Genomic DNA, 19,070 nt, shown 5'->3' with positions numbered 1-19,070 from the left:
GCAAGTAGCCTTGGCCTGTTGTTCCTCTCAAATCTCCCCATGAAGGCTGGCACCAGCCCCTGTGTGGTGGGACTCTCTCGGCCTAACATCTTCCTGCCCCACTCAAAGCCTCAACTACAACAGCCTCTTTGTAGTTCTGTCTGATGGTTTCATCTTGTTCACCTGCCCGGTACTGCATCCTCTATCCTATTTAATCTGAATTTATATCTGACCAAGCCATGCCTCACCCCCAAACATGTTTTTGGTTTGGGAGCCCATGTGGCAGGGCCTAAGCTCTTTAACTCTACCCTCAGCCACCTGGGATCTCTCACCCCTGGTGACTCATCCTTTTCTCCCTCTGTCCCGGGATGGATTCTACATGTCAACAGGTAGCACAGCTTCCACTGAAACCAGCCTTTGAGCTCTTCACTCGTTGACACCTTCTGGCCCCTGAAGAACCAGGCCTCCATGCATCCCCTCAGCCCTGTCTGCTCCCTTCCACTGTTCCCCATTCGTGGGGATGATCTCGTCCTGAGCTGTGTCCTGAGCCCAACTCCCTCCGCAGCAGCAGCAGCAGCAGTAGCAGCAGCGAAGCCTGAGTCATAGATGGCATATTTCCTGCTGTGTTCTTCCTGCGCTTTGTCTGATAACAACCTCCACAGTGAGTGGAGCCTACCACAAGCCAGCCCTGGCTTCTATATTAACTCCTTGAAACCTCACAGCAGCTTTTGCTTGCCACCAGCCTGTTGTCACAGATCCAGGAAGTGGCAGAGCAGGTGGTGAATGCTGGTGTTGACTTGAGTGTCTGCAGAGAGAGACAACAACCCTGTGGGCATCATCTCACGAGCCTGGGCACCCTGGGGCAGCTCCAAGTTCAGAGCCTTGGCTCTGCCACTTTGTATCTTTGTGGGGGAGGATGGGATAAACCTCTGATTCCCAGATCTCTCCTTAGTATAACTGATGTGAATCGTTGCTAAAAAGATAGGCCATTTACCGAACTTCTATGTCCAGTCTTCATCCCCCTTTGAAAATGGGGATGCTGACGGCTGTACAGGTAATGGGTGAAAGCACAGGCACATCTGTTGGTCTCAGCCTTTGGTGACGGCATGGTGTGTTCGTGCTGGAGGATCCCCGGGCACAAAGAAGGTAGAAATAGATAACACACTTGACATGCTTAGAAGACATGGCAGGTTAAAAACACAGATTTTTTTGGCAGTCCCAGGATTTGAACTCGGGCCAGGAAAGTGCTCTACCATTTGAAACATGCTTCCACCTCTTTTTTGTGCCTGAACCTTTCTGCTTCTCACTGGAGCTGGGTTGATAGCTGTAGGTATGTCACTACATTCAGCTCACATGTTTCTTTGAGCTGGACTGGAGCTGCATTCTTGATCTCAGCTGCCTGCCTGAGTAGGTAGCAGCTAGCGTTTCAGGTATGTGCCATCACACCCAGCACATGTTCACTGTTCCTTCTGCTGCTTCTAACAGAAAGGCAGTGGGATGAACAGCCCTGCCAGGGGCAGGCAAGGGTGGGGATTCTGTATGTTAACATTGCTTCCTAGCCAGAAACCCAAGCTCTGGCCACAGGCCCTTTCCTGGGTCTGTTCTGAGCATTCTAGTATCTAGACCTCTGGGACAGGAGCAGCAGTGGCACTATTTTGGCTTTCCCTCCTCTGATACCTTTCATGCAGTAGGTAACACACAGACCCTGATCTCTGTGGGCATTTTGTTTTGTGCATTGTCCATGGAAATTCCCTGGTAGACACTAATGACCTTCACTCTTGACTCAACACCCGATAGAAGAAGCCAGGGCCTGGAAGCTTCATGTCCTCACATGGTGGAGTCAGAATTCATCTACCCAGCCACGAGCTCAGAACCCTGGGAACTGGGAGAAGGAATCAGGGCTACTCTGGGCTTGGGTGTTGTTTGGTTCATAAGAAACCTGAGAAGAGAAAGCATCTACCTACACCCTGGGAAGTGTGTGTTTTGCTTGTGGGTGTGTATTTCTTTCTCTATATATTTTAATGACCTGAGATGTATGAGCTCAATTATAAAATTTTGGAAAGCTCAGAAGAACACCTAAGGGGGGGGGAAATAAACCCGAGATGCTAGATAATCCCTTCTAGGCAAAAGTAATGGCTCCTGGCAGGCTGGTTCTTGTCTTTCCAGTGTCCTGTAGGGGACTTGTCCTCACACCTGCCATTCTGAACCTCGTTACCCAACCTGCTTCTCTCCAAGCCTGGCATCACAACTATTTCCCTACTTTGGTAAATGCGTCTGAAACACAATTTTTAATGATCGTGTGATATCTCATAGAGAAGAGATAGATGATTTATTTGACTAATTTCTTCTGGTTGGGCAGTCTTTGCAGTATAATCCACACTACAGCTCTCTGTTCCCTTGCACATTAATCTTTGTGCAGGTCGCTAATGGTTCCTTGGGCTGTCTTTCTGGAGGTGGCTTTGGCTCAGGGGAGAGACATAATTTTAGAGCTTTGGATCATTCTTGGCAAACTACTCTCGAGAAGGAAATTTGTTTGTGTGTTTTCTTTGCCAGTCCTGGGGCTTGAACTCAGGGCCTGAGCACAGTCCTTGGGCTTTCTCAAGGCTAGTGCTCTAACACTAGAGCCACAGTACCACTTCTAGCTTTTTTCTATGTGCGTGGTATAGAGGAATCAAACCCCAGTCTTCGTGCATGCTAGGCCAAACTCCTGGCCCGTTTGTGTGTTTTCTATCCAACAGTAGCAGCATGTGAGTCTTGTCACTTTGACCTCACTATGCCAACACTAGATGCTGTCTTTCCTATTTTCTTAAACTGATGGACAAAAAATGTATCTGTTTTAATTGGCATCATTTAGGTAGTAGAGTGAACTTCTTGGCATATTTTTGGAGTTCATTGAACTTACTGGTTTTGGTGTTGATTATTTGCCATCCCATACACATTCAATAACAAGATTTACATTTCATTGTTCTCAATTCTTAATGTCTTTCTTTCTAAGTCAGTTTTTGGTATTGGTTTTGTTTTTGTGCTGGTAATAGGACTTGAACTTCAAGTACCACGCTGTTGTCTTCATTGTTTTTCTACCACTTGAGCCACTTCTGGCATTTTCTGGTTCACTGGAGATGAGTCCCCTGGATTTGGTACCCAGGCTGGCTTCCAATTGTGATCTTCAGATCCCTGCCTCATGACTAGCTGGGGTTACAGGCAGGAGCCATCAGCACCTGGTTTAGGTTGGTTTTTATTTATTATTTATTAATTTTTATTTTTTTGCCAGTCCTAGGTCTTGAACTCAGGGCACTGTCAAGGCTAGGGCTCTACCATTTGAGCCACAGCGCCACTTTTTCTATTTATGTGACACTAAGGAATTCAGGGCTACATGCATGCTACCCAAACACTAAGCCACATTCACAGACCATAGGTCAGTTTATTCTATTTTATTTATTTTTTTTGCCAGCCGTAGGCCTTGAACTCAGGGCCTGAGCACTGTCCATGGACTTTTTCAAGGCTAGAGCTCTACCACCTGAGCCACAGCACCACTTTTGGCTTTTTTTTTTAATGTATATGGTACTGAGGAATTGAACCCGGGTCTTTGTGCATGTTAGGCAAGCATACTACCACTAGGACAAACCCCCGGCCTATAGGTCAGTTTTTAAAGGTGTTAATTATATTCGTTGATCTTGAGCTCAAGTTCTTAAGGCTCAGGTTGAATTAAACTGAAAGAGTCTGGGAAAAGAGGGAACTCCGTAAGAGTATCTGCTCATGGGCTAAGAAAGTGTTGGTGATTGAAACAGATATTGCAAGTAGATGAGATACCCATTCTGGCCAGTGAAACACTCTGTAAGCCCACAAGGCTCATCTTGAGGGATTATATTTATGACACCTAGCATCTTAGTACTTCTTCCTTAAAGAAAACAAAAAAAAGAGCCAAAAGACCAAAATGTAAAAGGACATTTGTACAGCAATTTACTTAAATTATAAGGGACTGAAAGCTAGGTTTAGTGGGTAATTGAAGAATTGCATTGAAAAGGAATCAATATCTTTCTGGAATCTGTTCTGTCCTCATCTTGCGAGTTGTTTTGCAAAAGGTGTGTGTGGGGGGGGTTGCTCTTAGCTATCACTTTTTTTGCTAATCTCTTGCAGTATTATCCCCAGGTCAGACGTTCCCTCTTCCCCTTTCTTTGATTGCTGATTTTTATTTATCTATTGTTTTTCTTTCCATTCAGCCTTTAGGAGCCATGACAGTGGTGAGCAGGGGCTTTCAAATGTCAGTCTCTGTTTCAGCTGCTGGAAGCCCAGTATTCCTAGGGCTGGAGCAAATGTTTCTTCTATTGCACAAAACCTTTTAAGAAGGTCAAAGTCTTCAAGAAACCGGGGAGGAGCGAATGATCTATTGACCTTTTAAATCCTACATTGTGAGGCTCAAGTGAAAGGCAAATTTCAGTAGCATTGCAGAGTGTGTACAAGAAGACATCCAGTGTCCCTATTTCCTACCCAGTCATCCTTCCCTGCTGGCCATTGCTCCACCTTGTTCCCCCCCCCACCCTCAGCAGCCACGCTCCCTCCACATGGGACCCCCTGTTAATGTGTGGTTTTCCTTCCTGTGTATGCCATGCTGTTTCTGGGCCCTCATAGGAACTGCATGTTGGAGGAGGGGTCCAGGAGGGTTCCACAGACACCCTTTCATTTCACCAACTCATTTCTCCAGGGATATGGCAGCTTTAGCAGGCAATGTGGCTGCACAGAGCTGGAGCAGATGGTTTGGGCCATGCCCCCCTCCCCATGGGCACCCAGATGTTGGTGATGAAACTGAATGCTTACTACACCACTGCCCACATATGTCATCATTCCAAAGTGAATGATGGGTTTGGGGTGGGGGAGACTGCGTTCAGGGAATGCTTACCAATCTCTTGTATTAAGCCAGGCACCGTGGCTCACATCTGTCATCTCAGCTCTGTAGGAAGTTGAGCTTGATTGGGCAGTTTGGGATTCTAGGAGGAAAAAAAGTTCACGAGACTTCATCTCAATAGAAGATGCTGCTGGGTATGGAAGCTGCCCAAGCGATGGAATGATGCGTAGATAGAATTTCCATCCATGCTGGCCCAGTCAAACAGTGATACTCTAGCTCAAACAATAACCAAAGCAAAAGGAGCTGGAGGCATGGCTCAGTGGTAGAGCACTTGCTAACCAGTGCAGGGCCTGGATTTCAAACCCTAGTAGCATCAGAAAAGTAGAAAAGATTAAGTCCAACGGCTCCTGAGTGTTTCTGGGGTGCTATGAGGGGAAGATGGAGGGAGCAGCGCAATTACTGTTCAAGCATCAGTGCAAGTATTTCCGCCTTCCAGCTGCAGTATCCTAATTCCAGAGATGCGCTTAGATTTCAGTGCTTGGCCATCCTCTTAGTAGTGGTATTACTGGGCCCCTGCCATGAGGCAGGTGTGATTTAACACTCTCTTTAAATTCTGCCTGTCTCATTTACTTATTTGTTCACATGTCCCTAATTAAAATTCTTGTGTTAACTAATAGAGTGGCTGAAACTAAAAATAACTCATCGTATACAAGCAGAAGGATCAGAAGTGATGTTACAGTGTGTGTGTGTGTGTGTGTGTGTGTGTGTGTGTGTGTGTGTGTGTACGTACATGTGTGTTTCATCTTGAAATTGAATTCTCAACCTTGTAGAGCCAAGGCAAAAAGAGAAATGGATGCTAGGGAATCGTTGGTACTTTGGAGAGGGGAACCCCCCCCCCTTACTGCTGGCTGATTCTGTGTCTTTCTTTTAAGTGGACCCACCCCAAACCTGCTGTGTTCTCTTCTACTTGATACACCTGGGCTCTAATGGAATATTCCCCTCCCTCCCTGGTCTGTTGAGAGGAGGAAGCACAGGTAAAATAGTATGTAATGCTGGATGCATACAGGCATTGTGGTCTGAACTTGCAGGGCAGTAGCAGCACGTGCAAAGCTCTGAGGTAGAAAAGAGCCTGAGCACCTGATACTGTGAAAAAGCTCAGGTGACGGGTGGGGGGTGATGCTGCCAGATGGCCCAAGATGCACTGCGGGGAGGAGAGCTGCACCACAGGCCATGTGGAGAGCCCTCATGGGGCCGTGACAGGGTCCATGTGCATTCAAAAGGGGCACCTGGCTGGCCTGCAGGGCTCATTTGGGGGCTAAGGAGGAGGCTGGCAAGCCCTTAGGCATGCTGAGCCTACTGGTAAAATGGCTGTGGGTGGAGGGGAAAGGGACATGAGTGTGGAGAGGCCAAGATTCAAATCTACACTCCACCTCTGATCTGTGTGACCTTGAGTAAGAGAGGTCACCAACCTGGGGCTCTTACCTCACCTGTGGGCTGATGGGAAGAAGAAGGGCAATGGGCCAGCACTGCAGCTTTGCTGTTAGAGCCCTGTAACTGCCATTAGCCTTGTGAGTGAGGCTCAGCACCTGAGTGAGACAAGATGAGACCCCACAGCCCTCCTTGTGGTCACCTTCACAGGTGACGGAGCTGAGGCCCAGAGACGTGGAGGTGTGTGCCTACAGCATCGGAGCTAGGAAGGGGTAGATGGTGTTTGTAGCAAGTATCCCTTTTGCTGAAAAGTCATAGGCCTTCCCACACCGAGATGTCCGTCCGTCCGTCCTTCCTTCCTTCCTTCCTTCCTTCCTTCCTTCCTTCCTTCCTTCCTTCTTTCCTTCGATAGCTTGCCATGCTTATTTAAAAAAAAACAATAGTAGTAGAGTTTGAACTCAGGATCCCATGCTTACCAAGAATGCACTCTTAATGCCACACCTCTAGCCATTGTGTGTGTATGTGTGTGTGTGTGCGCGCGCGCGTGCGCGCACCCATGTTATTTTTGAGATAGAGTCTTGCCACCAGCCCAGGTGTGCTCCTAAGCCTATTTCAGGCATTTTATCGAAGCTGGGGTGACAGGCATTCAGCTCTCTGTTGAGAGGGGAAGATGGTCTCCTGAAGTCGTCTGCATAGGTTGGCTTCAAACCATGTACCTCTCCATCTCAGCCTTCGCAGTAGCTAGGATTATAGGCATAGTCAACAGCACCAAGTGCTGCTCTGTAATACTTATTACTTATACTTACTCAGGATTTAGCTCCCAGGTGAGATAGAGCCTGGGAAAAGCAGTTAGGAAGAAGACTCTACTCCAGGGGAGCAAGCCATCCTCAGCCAGTTTCAAAGCAGTATCCCAGTGCTGCTCCCTGCTGGTGACTGTAGAAACCACAGCAGGGAGACAGCTCAGCCCCCCTTCCCTGGCCTGCCCAACTGTGGGTGCACAGGAGTGAAGATATACAGTGTGCATGCCTCAGGCCAGAAACTGAGAGGGTCCTGCAGAGGGTGCCTCTTCTCAGGAGTTCATGCTGGCCAAAAGTGACCCACAGCATAAACGCCCACTGTGATAGGGAAGTGACAAGTACACGAGGTAGTGCTAAGGACAAGCTGAGTTTAATGTCATTGGTGAGGAAGGGGTTCAAAATAAACTTCAGATGGAAAAAAGAGCGAAAATTCCGAGCCCACGTATGCAAGAATCAGAAGATAGTTTTGTATATGGCTACAGACATGTTTATAAAATGACAGAACAAGTCAGTAGGGATGGTCAGGCCCCTGGGGAAATGACCCCCATGAATGGCTGCATCCTGGTTCTTTACTAGACTATTGCCTCACCTTTTGGAACTCTTACCTCTATGATCAGATAGTCAGTACTTTATCCATTCTGGTAATGTTCATCCTCACAGCCACCCTGTTAGATAATACCATCCATACCCCCCATACACCTTATTCCCGGGAAGTGAGGGCACAGACTGGTCCTATAATTTACCTGAGGCTACAGGTGGCAGAGCAAGGAGGCGACTCCCTGGCCTAGCTTCAGAGCTGTGGTTCTAACGGCTCCCTCTGCTTCTCTGCCCAAATTCCACACGAGGCATAGTGTTTGATGCTCACATGGACCCCTGTAGTGTTGTTCTCTTAGTGCTAATTTGACTAGATTCCTGTGGGTTTTCTGCGTGTGGAAAACTCATTAAGTATCTTGTTGAATGGATGGCTGAGTGGATGGATGGATGCATGGATGGATGGATGGGAAGATATATGGACGGATAGATGGGTGAATAGATGGGTAGATGGGATGGATGAATGAATGTAAAGAAGCAGGAAGAGAAAACAGCATGGAGAGTGTCTCAAAGAATTTGTCTGGTATAGTCTTTGTGACTTGGTGGGGGGGGGCGATGTCCTGGGGCTTAAACTCGGGGCCTGGGTACTTTCCTTGACCTTTTTGTGCACAAGGTAAGAACTCTACCACTTGAACCACAGCTCTACTTGTGGCTTGGTTCTCAGTTCTCAGCCGCCTTAGTAATGAGGATTATAGATGTAAGCTACCAGCACCCTGCTTGTCTGCTAGTCTTAAAGACAGAATAATGCACATGACTCAGAGCTTGGAGTGCAGCTGGCAGCAGAAGTGTTCTGGATGCCCTTGAAAGAGAGAGAAACAGTCATAATTTGGGAAGGCTTCATGGGGGTGGTAAGAAAAGAGCTGCAGGGTAAAGGCAAGACAGATATGAAAGCTTAAGATAAAGGATAAAAAATGTTCCTCATACCATGGAGGAAAGTCGCCAGGGCAAGGAATGGCTAGGCAATGTGCACTATCTTAATCTTTACCACAGTTGCATTTGAAGTACAGGAATGGGCGTAGAGGTGTTAGGTGGTTTGCTCAGTGTCACATAGCAAGTCACCTGAAGGAACAGGATGCGTACAGAGCATGCATGAATCTGCACCCCCAGCTGGATTAGGTGGCGTCAGGAAGAACAGCGTGTTTCATCCTTTCCTCCCTTCCAAGTTACCAGTCGAGGTCTCAGTGCAGTTCTTCTTCATGATGTTCTACCTCTAAAGAGAGAAGATTGTGCCCCTTGACCACAGTGCCCTGGAATAATCCAGGTGACTCAACATTACATGTGGTTCCTCGAGACTTCTCCAAAACATGTGTTCGCACATGCTCGATCATTTCATAGTCTCATTATGCCCCCCTACCATGGTCCACTTCATGCCCGTGTTGGTCCTTCTCTGTGGTCCTGGCTCTTCCCCAATCTCCTGCCAGGCATTGTATCAGCCTGACATATGATTTGGGGGCTTCGGAGTCAGCTTCCACCAGCTGAATGAGGTAATTACCTCCTGAGAGCATGAATGAACATGTCCATAATCCTAAGAGTCTTCCAGTGATGGATGGCGTCTGTACCATGCCACCTGCCTGTCAGATCAGGGTCGCTGTGTGAATCAAGCTGGTGGATTGGGCCCCTGGGCAACCCAGGATGACAGATGTGGGAACGTAGCTGTCTTGGGACCAGCCTTGCAGGCAGAGGGCTCCCCTCGGCTCTCTCAGTGAACAGTGATCTTCTACTGACACTGGGAACCCAGTGACAGATCTTCAGTTTGCACGAGGGGAAAACAAAACAAACCAAATAGGTGTTTGGTGACTTGTGGTACCGTCTGTAGGTAATCAGTTCAAAAGCCTGACTCATCTGGCACAGAGAGGGCCATGGCTGGCAGAGGTGAGCGACATGCCCAGGTGTTGCATGTGACTTACCGCCTTCTCTCAAAGAGTGGTGGGGTAATAGACCCGCCTCCAGGTGCCTTTGACAATGCTGTCAGCTGCGCATTCCCCTGCACGGAATGCCTCTATCTGCCCTGCTACAGGCAGGAGGCTGTTCTGAAACCCCATCTGCTCTCACCTATTCATGTGGAGCCTCAAGGACCAGGTAAGGACCAGATACAAGTGATCAGTGACCAACCAGAAGCTCACTCCCAGAATAGGGAGACTGAGGGCCATCTTCCAGTTCCAGCTTACACACCTGACTGTCCAGAGGGCTTGCTTACTCTGCCCTAACGACTGTGACCACCTCAAAGCTCTGAACCAGAGAGATGGCGAAATTCCATTTGGGGCTGGACTTCAGCCATCACCAAGTGCGGTCTGCTGGTAAGCAAATGATAAAAGCAAGGCCGAGCAATGTGGGGAAGCCGCCTCGGGTCACCCAACAAGCCAGTGGCATGATGGAGACATGACTGACTCCCTATCTTATCAGCCAGAGCCCTTTGTAGTCTGCCCTGCTGTCCGAGGCCGCTTGTCACAAAATCAAGGTTGGTAAGCTAAGAATAATGGCTGGTCTGGGGCACCCACTATCCAGGTGTGGGACCTCAACTAACCCACATGGCCTGAGCCTCAGGTCAGAGATGTGGATGAGTGTGGATGACTGCAAGAGTGGCTTTAGGGAACAGTGGTGAGGAGTAGGCCTCCCTCCTCCTGGCTTCCTTCAGTTTACCAACACCTTTTAGGATAAGCAAGCAGTTGTGTGTAAAAGCAGAAGGCACAGAGGTGGTAAGAAGACAGCCACTGATTTGTTGAACCTCCTACATTTGAGTTAATTAAAGAGCAACAGAATGGCTGTTCCCCAGGACTCTATTAGAATAGGCTGGAATCAACTCCAGAGATCTAGAAAGGATAGGAAGTCCTGGCTCGGGAATCTAATTTCTTCCAGTTTTTGCCAGAAAAATCCAGCCCATGACAGAGGATGTAACGTCCCTGCCCTCCAGTGCCCACTACAGACCATCTTCATCCCAGCATCAAGGCTTTCAGAATGGTGTACCCTGAGCAAGCTCTCCCAAGTCTTGTGATGGGGAAACTGAGGCCCAGATCTTGGGTTCTGTGAAGGATTGGGCTTGAGCAGCACCCTCCCAGCCTGGCCTCTGCAGCCCTGGTCTGTGCTACTATCATCAAAGTCATTAGCTTTCTCTCGTTCTCAAGGTTGCTGCATGCCTATTTATAGAACTGACCAAGAGGGCTCCACCATAGCCAGGAGAAAGAATACCAATGATGCTCTCTGCCGTTCCTTTTCTTCTCCGAACTGTCTTTAACTCCTTAGATGATGCCTTTCTGTAGTGCCCTCTCCTTAGAGACAGTCTCGGGAAAAGAGGGAAGAGGGTGCTGGCATCTTGGTGGGCAGGGACTCTGAGTTTCATGCCCATTGCCTCATTTTAGCTCGTTACCCCTACCAAGCGGGTACCAGCTTCCCCACCCCCATGTGCTGTTTTAAGGGAGCCAGGCTGCAGCCTCAGGCCCTCAGTCACCAAGTGGCACATTGGTAACTTACCTGCTTCTACTTTCCTGGAACATCTGGGGGTGTTGAGACTAGCTGTTATTCCAGGCTTTCTGGAGGTGATGGTTCTTTGGGGTGTTTCTTTCTTTCTCAACCAATCATGACACAGCCTTCTCAAGACCTCTCTCATCATACATGTATCATGAGGGCCTACTGTGTGCTAGGTAATATTTCTCCTCATCACGGGCTGCAAATGTTAACAGGGTCTACTGTGTGCTGGATGGTGCCATCTCCCTCATCAGGCACAAGTGTCATGAGGACCTACTCTGTACCTAGAGATACAAGTATCTGTGTGCCATCTGGTGACTCCCTCACTGTGCTCAAGTGTCATGAATACTTACTCTGCATCTGGTGCTGTACATCTGATTAGACACAAATGTTGTAAGGACCTACTATGTGTCAGGCAATGCCTTTCCCTCCTCAAGCCGCGCACCTTATTCTCTTTTAGTCTTGGCACACAGTAGGGCCTTTGTAGGTCCTTATCAAATGAGTGATGGGGGCATAGTCTCAGGGCATTCGGGGCAGGAATAGGAGAGGAGATGGGTGTGTTAGAACAGCATTGGAACAGGAGGCAACACACATGGGAGAAGGAAGCAGGAAGAAGCGAGGGGCACAGATGTTGGAGCTTTCATTTCCATGGGTATCACCTGGAACACTGTGCCACGGGACTCACTTCCTTACTTTGCTATGGCAGAAGTTCACGTAGCCTCAGGTTTGATTTTCCAAATCATTCCATCAGGAGCCTCTGGACTGCTAAAGGATGCTGAAAACCTTCCCCTGCTCATCTCAAAAATCTCTTGCAAAGAACACTTTTGGCAAGCCACCATGCTCTTTGCCCCCATTGGGGATGGGCCTCTGGCTTACCTGCCCCCTCTGGGAGATCTCCAGAGGATGAGACTCCACATGGCACAGTCTCCTTTGGTACCCTCGCTGTCTGAAAGCTCAATCCTTGGTCTTAATTGTCCAGTGGTGAGATTACAGTGGAGAGCCGATTACAGCAGATTGTGGGGAACTAGAGAGCTTAGTGTCTCTCACCTTACAGGCAATTCTGCTATTGAAAGCAGTGGTACCCTTATTGTGGAATATTTGGAAAATATTGAGAAACAGGAAGAGCAACATTGTCTGATGTGGTATTGGCACATTGGCATGCTACTTTTTTTCTTGTACTATTTTCCTCATAACACAACTGAGATGATAATGTGTGATTTAGAACCTGTTGAGGGCACTTAACATTGCAGTATATCACAAGATCATGGCATTACAAACCCTGTCAACATGACTTTTTTCAAGTGGCATGAAGTTTCCTTGCATGTAGCCAAACCAGCCCCCTGTTGCAGAACAGTTACAGTTCCACAGATAGGATGACTTAAATCATAGAGGTTTATTTTCTTATATTTCTGGAAACTCCAAGTCTGAAGCCAGCATGCCAATGTGATTGGTTCTACTTCTAGCCTTGCAAAAGGCCACTTTCTTCCTGTTCCCCCTACAGAGGAAAGAGAGTTCTGTGCTTGTTTGCTCCCTCACCTTCCTCCTCCAGAAGCCACCGATTGCACCCTCATGACGTCATCCAACTCTGATGACCTCTCAAAAACCCCACTTCCAAATTGCCATCATGTTGAGAATTCAGCTTCAGTATGTAAGTTTTGGCTGAGACACACATGCATTTTTTTTTTGCTAGTGCTGGGCCTTGAACTCAAGGCCTGAGCACTGTCCTTGGGCTCTTGGGCTTTCTCAAGGCTAGAGCTCTACCACTTGAGCCTCAGCATCACTTCTGGCTTTTTTCTATGTATGTGGTACCATGGAATCGAACCTGGGTCTTCATGCATACTAGGCAAGCACTGTACCACTAGGCTAAACTCCCGGCCCCTTTCCCTTGTTTTTAACAACTTTCAGGAGAGTACTTTGTGCCATTTTTATACATAGATGCCATGTTATTTTAGTATCATTCATGTCTTGTCACATTTTTCTTCTATTCCACATCTGTTCAAATAATACCATGATTATAGTCACATACATGTGTGTGTGTCTGCAAATATCTGTCTAGATAGATGATCTAGGCAATATCAGGTCAAGATTCCAAATATGAGAGGCAGCACATGACCTTCATTCTTCTCAACTTGGCTTTATTTCATATATGAATAATTTCATGAACGAATAATTTCATTCTTCTTTTGACTCAGTAATACTCCATTGTGTGAATGTAATACATTTTCTTGGTCCATTCATTAATTGTAGAACATCTGGTTGTTTACCTAGCTTGGTATAAATCATGCTACAATGTACATCTGTGCAGGAATTCTATTCTGGATAACATTCCTTCAAATAAATCAAGATTCGATTGCTGGTAGTTCTATTTTTAGATGGATGGGAAGTTCCATACTGACTTCCATAGTATTTGCACTAGTTGTTTCTATTCTTGACAACTGCCATTCTGACTGGAGTGAGATGGAATTTCCATGTGGTTTTGAATGCATTTTCTTTATGGCCTAGAATGTTGAACACTTCTTCATATGTTCATTGGCCGCTTGTACTTCTGTTTTCAAGAATTGTCTGTTCTCTGGGCACTGGTGGCTCACGCCTGTAATCCTAACTACTCAGGAGGCTGAGATCTGAACACTGCAGTTCAAAGCCAGCCTGAACACGAAAGTCTGTGAGACTCTCATCTCCAATTAACCACCAAAAAACTGGTAATGGCACTATGGCTAAAGTGGTAGAATGGTAACCTTGAGCTGAAGACCTCAGGGACAGCGCCTAGGCCCAGAACAGACCAAAAAGAAAAAAGAAAAAAGAATTTTCTATTCCTTTCATTTGCCTAGTTATGAGTTCGGCTTGGGTTGTTGAATCACTTTGAATAGCTGTAGACAGATGTTTCCATTTTCATGGCCAAACTAAGGGCTGGGGGAAGGAGGACTTACAAGCAAAAAGAGGTCTTTAGGGGTTAATGTCTTCCTTCTTTGGGGGGCAGATTCCCGGAAGACGCGAGGAGGGTGGCTGCAAGCACATCCCACTTCCTTCTAACTGTGTGTCCCCCTGTTCTAGGCTCTGAAGGGCTCCAAGAAGCTGGTGCTGTCTGTGTACTCAGCCGGGCGCATCCCTGGAGGATATGTTACCAACCACATCTACACCTGGGTGGACCCACAGGGCCGGAGCATCTCCCCACCCTCAGGCGTGCCCCAGCCCCACGGCAGCTCCCTAAGACAGCATGAGGGTGAGCGCACGAGCACACTACACCTCCTTCAAAGCGGGGATGAGAAAAAGGTGAGCTCTGGGTTGCCACAGAGGGCAGAGCTGGTGGCAGCAGGAGCTGAGTGACCATGATCTCTCCACACCAGAACAGGAGGGCTCCTTAGAGGCTCTGCCTTCGCCATCCCCTCACCCTGCGGGCTTTTGCTATCTTCCACATGCCCCTGCAAAAGAGATTTGTCTTCTGACCTATAGCTAAACTGCTGCAAAAATGTGTTCAGATACCAAAAGTGAATCCATCACTGTTTACCATCCCCCTCTAGGGAATGGGCTCTTCTGATTGGAGCTGGGCCACACCAGGCCCTGACCCCGCCTAGCCCTAGGAAGGGCTCTGGTTTGGTCTTCATACATTAGAGATGACTGAACTTCACAGTGGTCTCCATCCAAATATATAGCCCAAGACGCTGCCGGGACTTTCATCATATCCTCCAGGGAATCTGTGTTAGTTTGGGCCCAGACAGTAAGCCGTAGAGATCTCCCTGCCCTACGCTGTCCTGGTGTGCGCAGCCCCAGAATTGCAGAATCTGGGATATAACTTGGAGAATCAATCTCTTGGCCTTTCTTTTCTCCCAGTCCTTTCCCTCAAGTGCCCACTTACAGAGAGGGGACATTTGATTGGCTTGGTGGAGTGCCTGGGTACTTCGATTGATAAACTACCCTGGCCCTAGCTGGTGGAGAAGGGGTGGTTGCCTGGGAAACTGTGCAGTATATAACTTAATGACTGAAGCACAGCATGGGTATCAATAATTGTACCCTATAGAGCTCTCCTTCCCATGGAAATAGAATGTGTCTTGCCACCAAATAAACCAACCAATGGAGACTGACGTGGGCCCCTCATGTGTTGACCTTCTCTCTGGGCTATTTGTATTATACTCCATTGGGTATTCCAGGGACCAAAGATGTGACTGACCAGCAGCTCTGCTCTCTCTAGAGCTCGAGTTAAGAGACCACAGGGCCTAGATGCTGGGCCAAGTATGCTGGGAGATACTTTCTGAGCTCTCTTCTTTTCCTGTCCTTAATAGCATATTAATTTAGTGCATTTGGGTTCTTCATTGAAATGTCAATATGCAGGACATAGGAGATCTCCATTCTTCTGGGGGAGGTGCAGGTGGGAGGAGGCAAGGGCAGCTCACAGGTTAGTTGGTGTGCACTGGGGCTGGTCCTAAGCACCCTCAGCGTGGCTGGGGTCTTATGCCTTCCTCAGCAGGAGAGGGTCTCCCTGTGGGGACCATTATTGTTTCAGCAAGACCCTGTGAGGTATCCTCTCTTCCTGCAGCCCCATTCTCTGCAGTGCCTAAGTTCTGTGGGATAATCGGTCATGTCTGGAGCTCCTGACACCTTGAGCCCTTCTGGCCACCTGACTCCATCCTACCACAAGGAATCTGAGACTCAAGACCTCTCAAATAGTCATCTAGGCTTATTGAGTCCCTTCATTTCTTCCTGTGGGGGGGCACACCTCCCTTTCCTACTCTAGAAAATGGAATAGCACGGGAAAGCCCGGGTTAACTGAAGGACTGTGTGAAGAATGCTAACACAGTGCTTGCCTTGGTTGGGTTCGCGCCGTGATCTGTTCTCATTCTAATCAGCTGGTGTTCTGTACACAGAGCCAGGCCGCCGCAGTCTCATTTTCTTTCTCTTGGATGAATTCTGCTCATGCCAGACAGTAGTTCGATTTGTAGTGAGTGATCGAGGCAGATTATCCTGTGGCTGATAGAACTTTTATTATCGCTCTGTGATAAAGACTCCACTTTATTTCCATGTGCAGGATTTGCAGAGAACGGTGGTAAAGATGGAATGTCTGTTTCCATCCTTAGTATTCAGAGGAGCTACAAAGATGAGAAAAGTCTTACCCAGGCCTCCTTGGAGGTGGGAAGGCCAGTGGAGGGGTGAGGGGAGCTGAGTACAGGTAACCTATCAAGATGGGTCCAGCAGATCCTGAGCCAGGCCTGCTGGTCCTTGCCCTGAGGGCGCAGTCCTGCCAGCACAATCTATGCCCAGCCACCCTCAAGCCCTCCTGTGCGAGGCCTCCCCCTCCCCACAAGTCTTAAGACACAGACCCTCTTGAGAGATACTCAGAAGTTCTCTTTACCTCTCTCACAGGCTGGCGTAGCCTGCCCTTCCCTGTTCACTCCCTGTCAGCTAGGAGCCATCATCAGTGGTCGGGTCGGTGCTTGGACCTCAGCACTGGCCGTGGCCTTTGGATAAACCCCTCATACCAGCACACCCGGGATATTAGCTCCCAGGGGAACGCTGGAGGGCTCCTCGGTGTCTTCCCCTCCCTGAAGTTTCAGCATTGATGGAGGACAAGATGTCCCTGAGTCACTCAGCAAGTCTGTGGCAGAGCTGGGGCAGAGCTGGGGGTGTTTCTGGGGACAGTCCAGGCCTGGTCTTGCCCTTCCTGTGAGTGGAGTCAATTGTGTGTTCTTCGGTGCAGGGGAGGCATGTGGCACCCCCTCCCCATGCCCTGCTGTGTGAGGCTCCTCCAAGGCTGACACCACCTTCTCCATCCCCTGCAGGTGAACCTGGTGCTGGCGGACGGCCGTTCCCTGGGCCTGACCATCCGTGGGGGAGCCGAGTATGGCCTGGGCATATACATCACGGGCGTGGACGCAGGCTCAGAGGCGGAAAGCAGCGGGCTCAAGGTGAGGGGAGATGCCAGGGTCTCGTTTGCATTGTACGTGTCTGTGTAGAGGAACATCTGGGTGAGACCCAGCGCCTCCCCAGAGCCTCAGCAGAGGCCCGGGGATGACGGATGCTGTTCCCTCTTCTTTCCATCCATACACACAGTGTCTGCATGGGAGCAGGTGTTGCTTTTACAGTTATGGCTAACTACAGCTAGAAAGCAATTGCCATTTTGAAAGAAGGCAGAGAAAAGCGTTCCACAGAAGTTTTCTGGTCACTTGAGTTTGCCTAAGTTGCAGTGTGCAAAGGCTTCATTTGCTCCTAAAGTGCCACCTTCAGTAAGTCTTTTCATCCTTTCTCTCTTCCACAGCTTCGAAGCATTTTCTGCTCTGCCTCCCCTAAGAGGCCCCTCGGCTCTGCCCCTGGTACCTGCCTACACTCACTCGGGCCTCCAGGACCGATTAATTCTGTTTATTGCAGTGCCCTTTCCGTGGAATTAGGCATATTGAAATGGAATAAAGGGCTTGGCTGTGTGGGTGGCAGAGTCAGAACAGGCTTTATTTGTAAATAGGGCTTCCTGCCTCTGTGTAGAACTCTCCTCCGGGGGGAAGACTGCCTTCCAGCTGCTGGGCCCACTTACTTCCCCAGGCCCAGTTTGAGTTCAGAGGAGAGGACAGGCCAGCCCTGCCCTCTGTGGAAAGGCACTTAGGAAATCAGAGGCCCCCAGCAGTTACTTTGGGGGTGGGCCAGGAGGGGGGGGTTCTCCAGCCTCTCAGCAGGGGCTGCCACAATTTATCATTAGATTGCTCTTATTCCTTTATACCTGCCCCCACCCTCCTAGCTTCCAGTCCTACCCGAGACCCAACCATTAAGCCCTCTGTGTTCCAGTCCCGATAGCCAGGATTGATTGGCAGTTAGAAATAATCACTGCGACAGCAGTTGCCCCTTATTAACCAGCTATTTATTATGAGTCAGACACAGTGCAGAACGCTTGAGCTATGCATGTATTTAATCCTCTCCATAGCCCTGTGGTGGCCATGAATAGCATGGTTTAGATGAGTAAGGAAGATTCAGAAAGGTTCAGGAAGTTGCCCAGAGCCACACAAGGATCCTGGCCCAGCCAATCCCTGGCCTGCCCCAAGGTCCTCTGAAGGCAGTGTGTTTTATTCTTTCTGTTGGATGCAGCTTCATCTACCAAGTAGGGAAACAATGAGACCACAAGGTGTCTTAGTCATCACCAGACTTTTGAAGTCATTGTGTGCATCCTGGATTCCACCAAGCTCTTCTGTCAGGGTCTTCTGAGGAGGGCTGCAAGCTAGTCCCTTTCTGCAAGCAGAAAGCTCATGGGGTCCAGGCTGTGAGTCTGATCCTGGGACTGTCCACTTGCCTGGTCATCCCTCTGAGTGTGGTCTTAGGCTAGGCCTGTCAAGGGGTAGGGGCAGAGCTGTGTCTCAGTAAGTGGGGACAAGATGGCTCTTTGCAGCTCTGTGGTGGACGCTGGGTGTCTCAGGGAATCCGCTGTGACACCCGCAGGCTGGGCTGGTCCCTGCGCATACTGGATTTTGTCAGGATCGGTTCTGACCACCTGTCCTGTGGGCTAAGTATCTACCACATGCCGTCCCTCTGTACCCTCTGCACAGCTCAGGAGGGTCCAGTACTTAATTCCACCAGAAAACCAGGGCTGGGTATCACCCCTCAGCTCCCAGCGGCATGACATGGAGCCTGGGTGTGCCTTCCTTTCCAAACATCCCCTGCCCAAGGCAGCATCTGGATGTAGGAGATGTCTAGGAAACTCTTCCCGACTTGAGGAAGAAAGGAAGGGTCCCGACAGGACCGAACTAGTTGTCTTTCTTCCAAGGCTCCTATCTTGAGCCGTCTCCATTGCATCCAACACACATTCAACACAGACTTAGCACTTTCATGAAAGGAAAGGATTCTGCTAAGCACGTCTGGTGGCTTTCCCTCTCTCCTGTGGTGGCAATCGTCATCACTGTTGGGGACAAGACTTGCCAGTGAAGGCGGGCAGAAACAGAATGTTTTTATGTAGCTTCGAGATATCTGTATCAATATATTTTGTGATCATGGAGAGAAAA

The 19,070-nt window shown here is 48.8% G+C and overlaps 1 protein-coding gene across 4 annotated transcripts in view; it reads left to right on the top strand.

Moving 5' to 3' along the window:
* Positions 1–19,070, top strand: part of Whrn (whirlin) — a 54,733-nt gene that overhangs the window by 10,085 nt on the left and 25,578 nt on the right. For all 4 annotated transcript variants that reach the window (XM_090330493.1, XM_090330492.1, XM_090330491.1 and 1 more), the window contains exons 2-3: positions 14,152–14,370; positions 16,872–16,997. In XM_090330493.1, coding sequence (XP_090186619.1) covers positions 14,152–14,370; positions 16,872–16,997 — 345 coding nt within the window. The remainder of the gene's footprint in view (positions 1–14,151; positions 14,371–16,871; positions 16,998–19,070) is intronic.

Source organism: Megascapheus bottae, chromosome 3 (genome assembly GCF_031878675.1).
Source record: "Megascapheus bottae isolate mThoBot1 chromosome 3, mThoBot2.hap1, whole genome shotgun sequence".
NCBI lineage: Eukaryota > Metazoa > Chordata > Mammalia > Rodentia > Geomyidae > Megascapheus > Megascapheus bottae.
The sequence above is the reverse complement of the archived record's forward strand: the minus strand, read 5'-3'. Positions and strand labels throughout refer to the sequence as shown.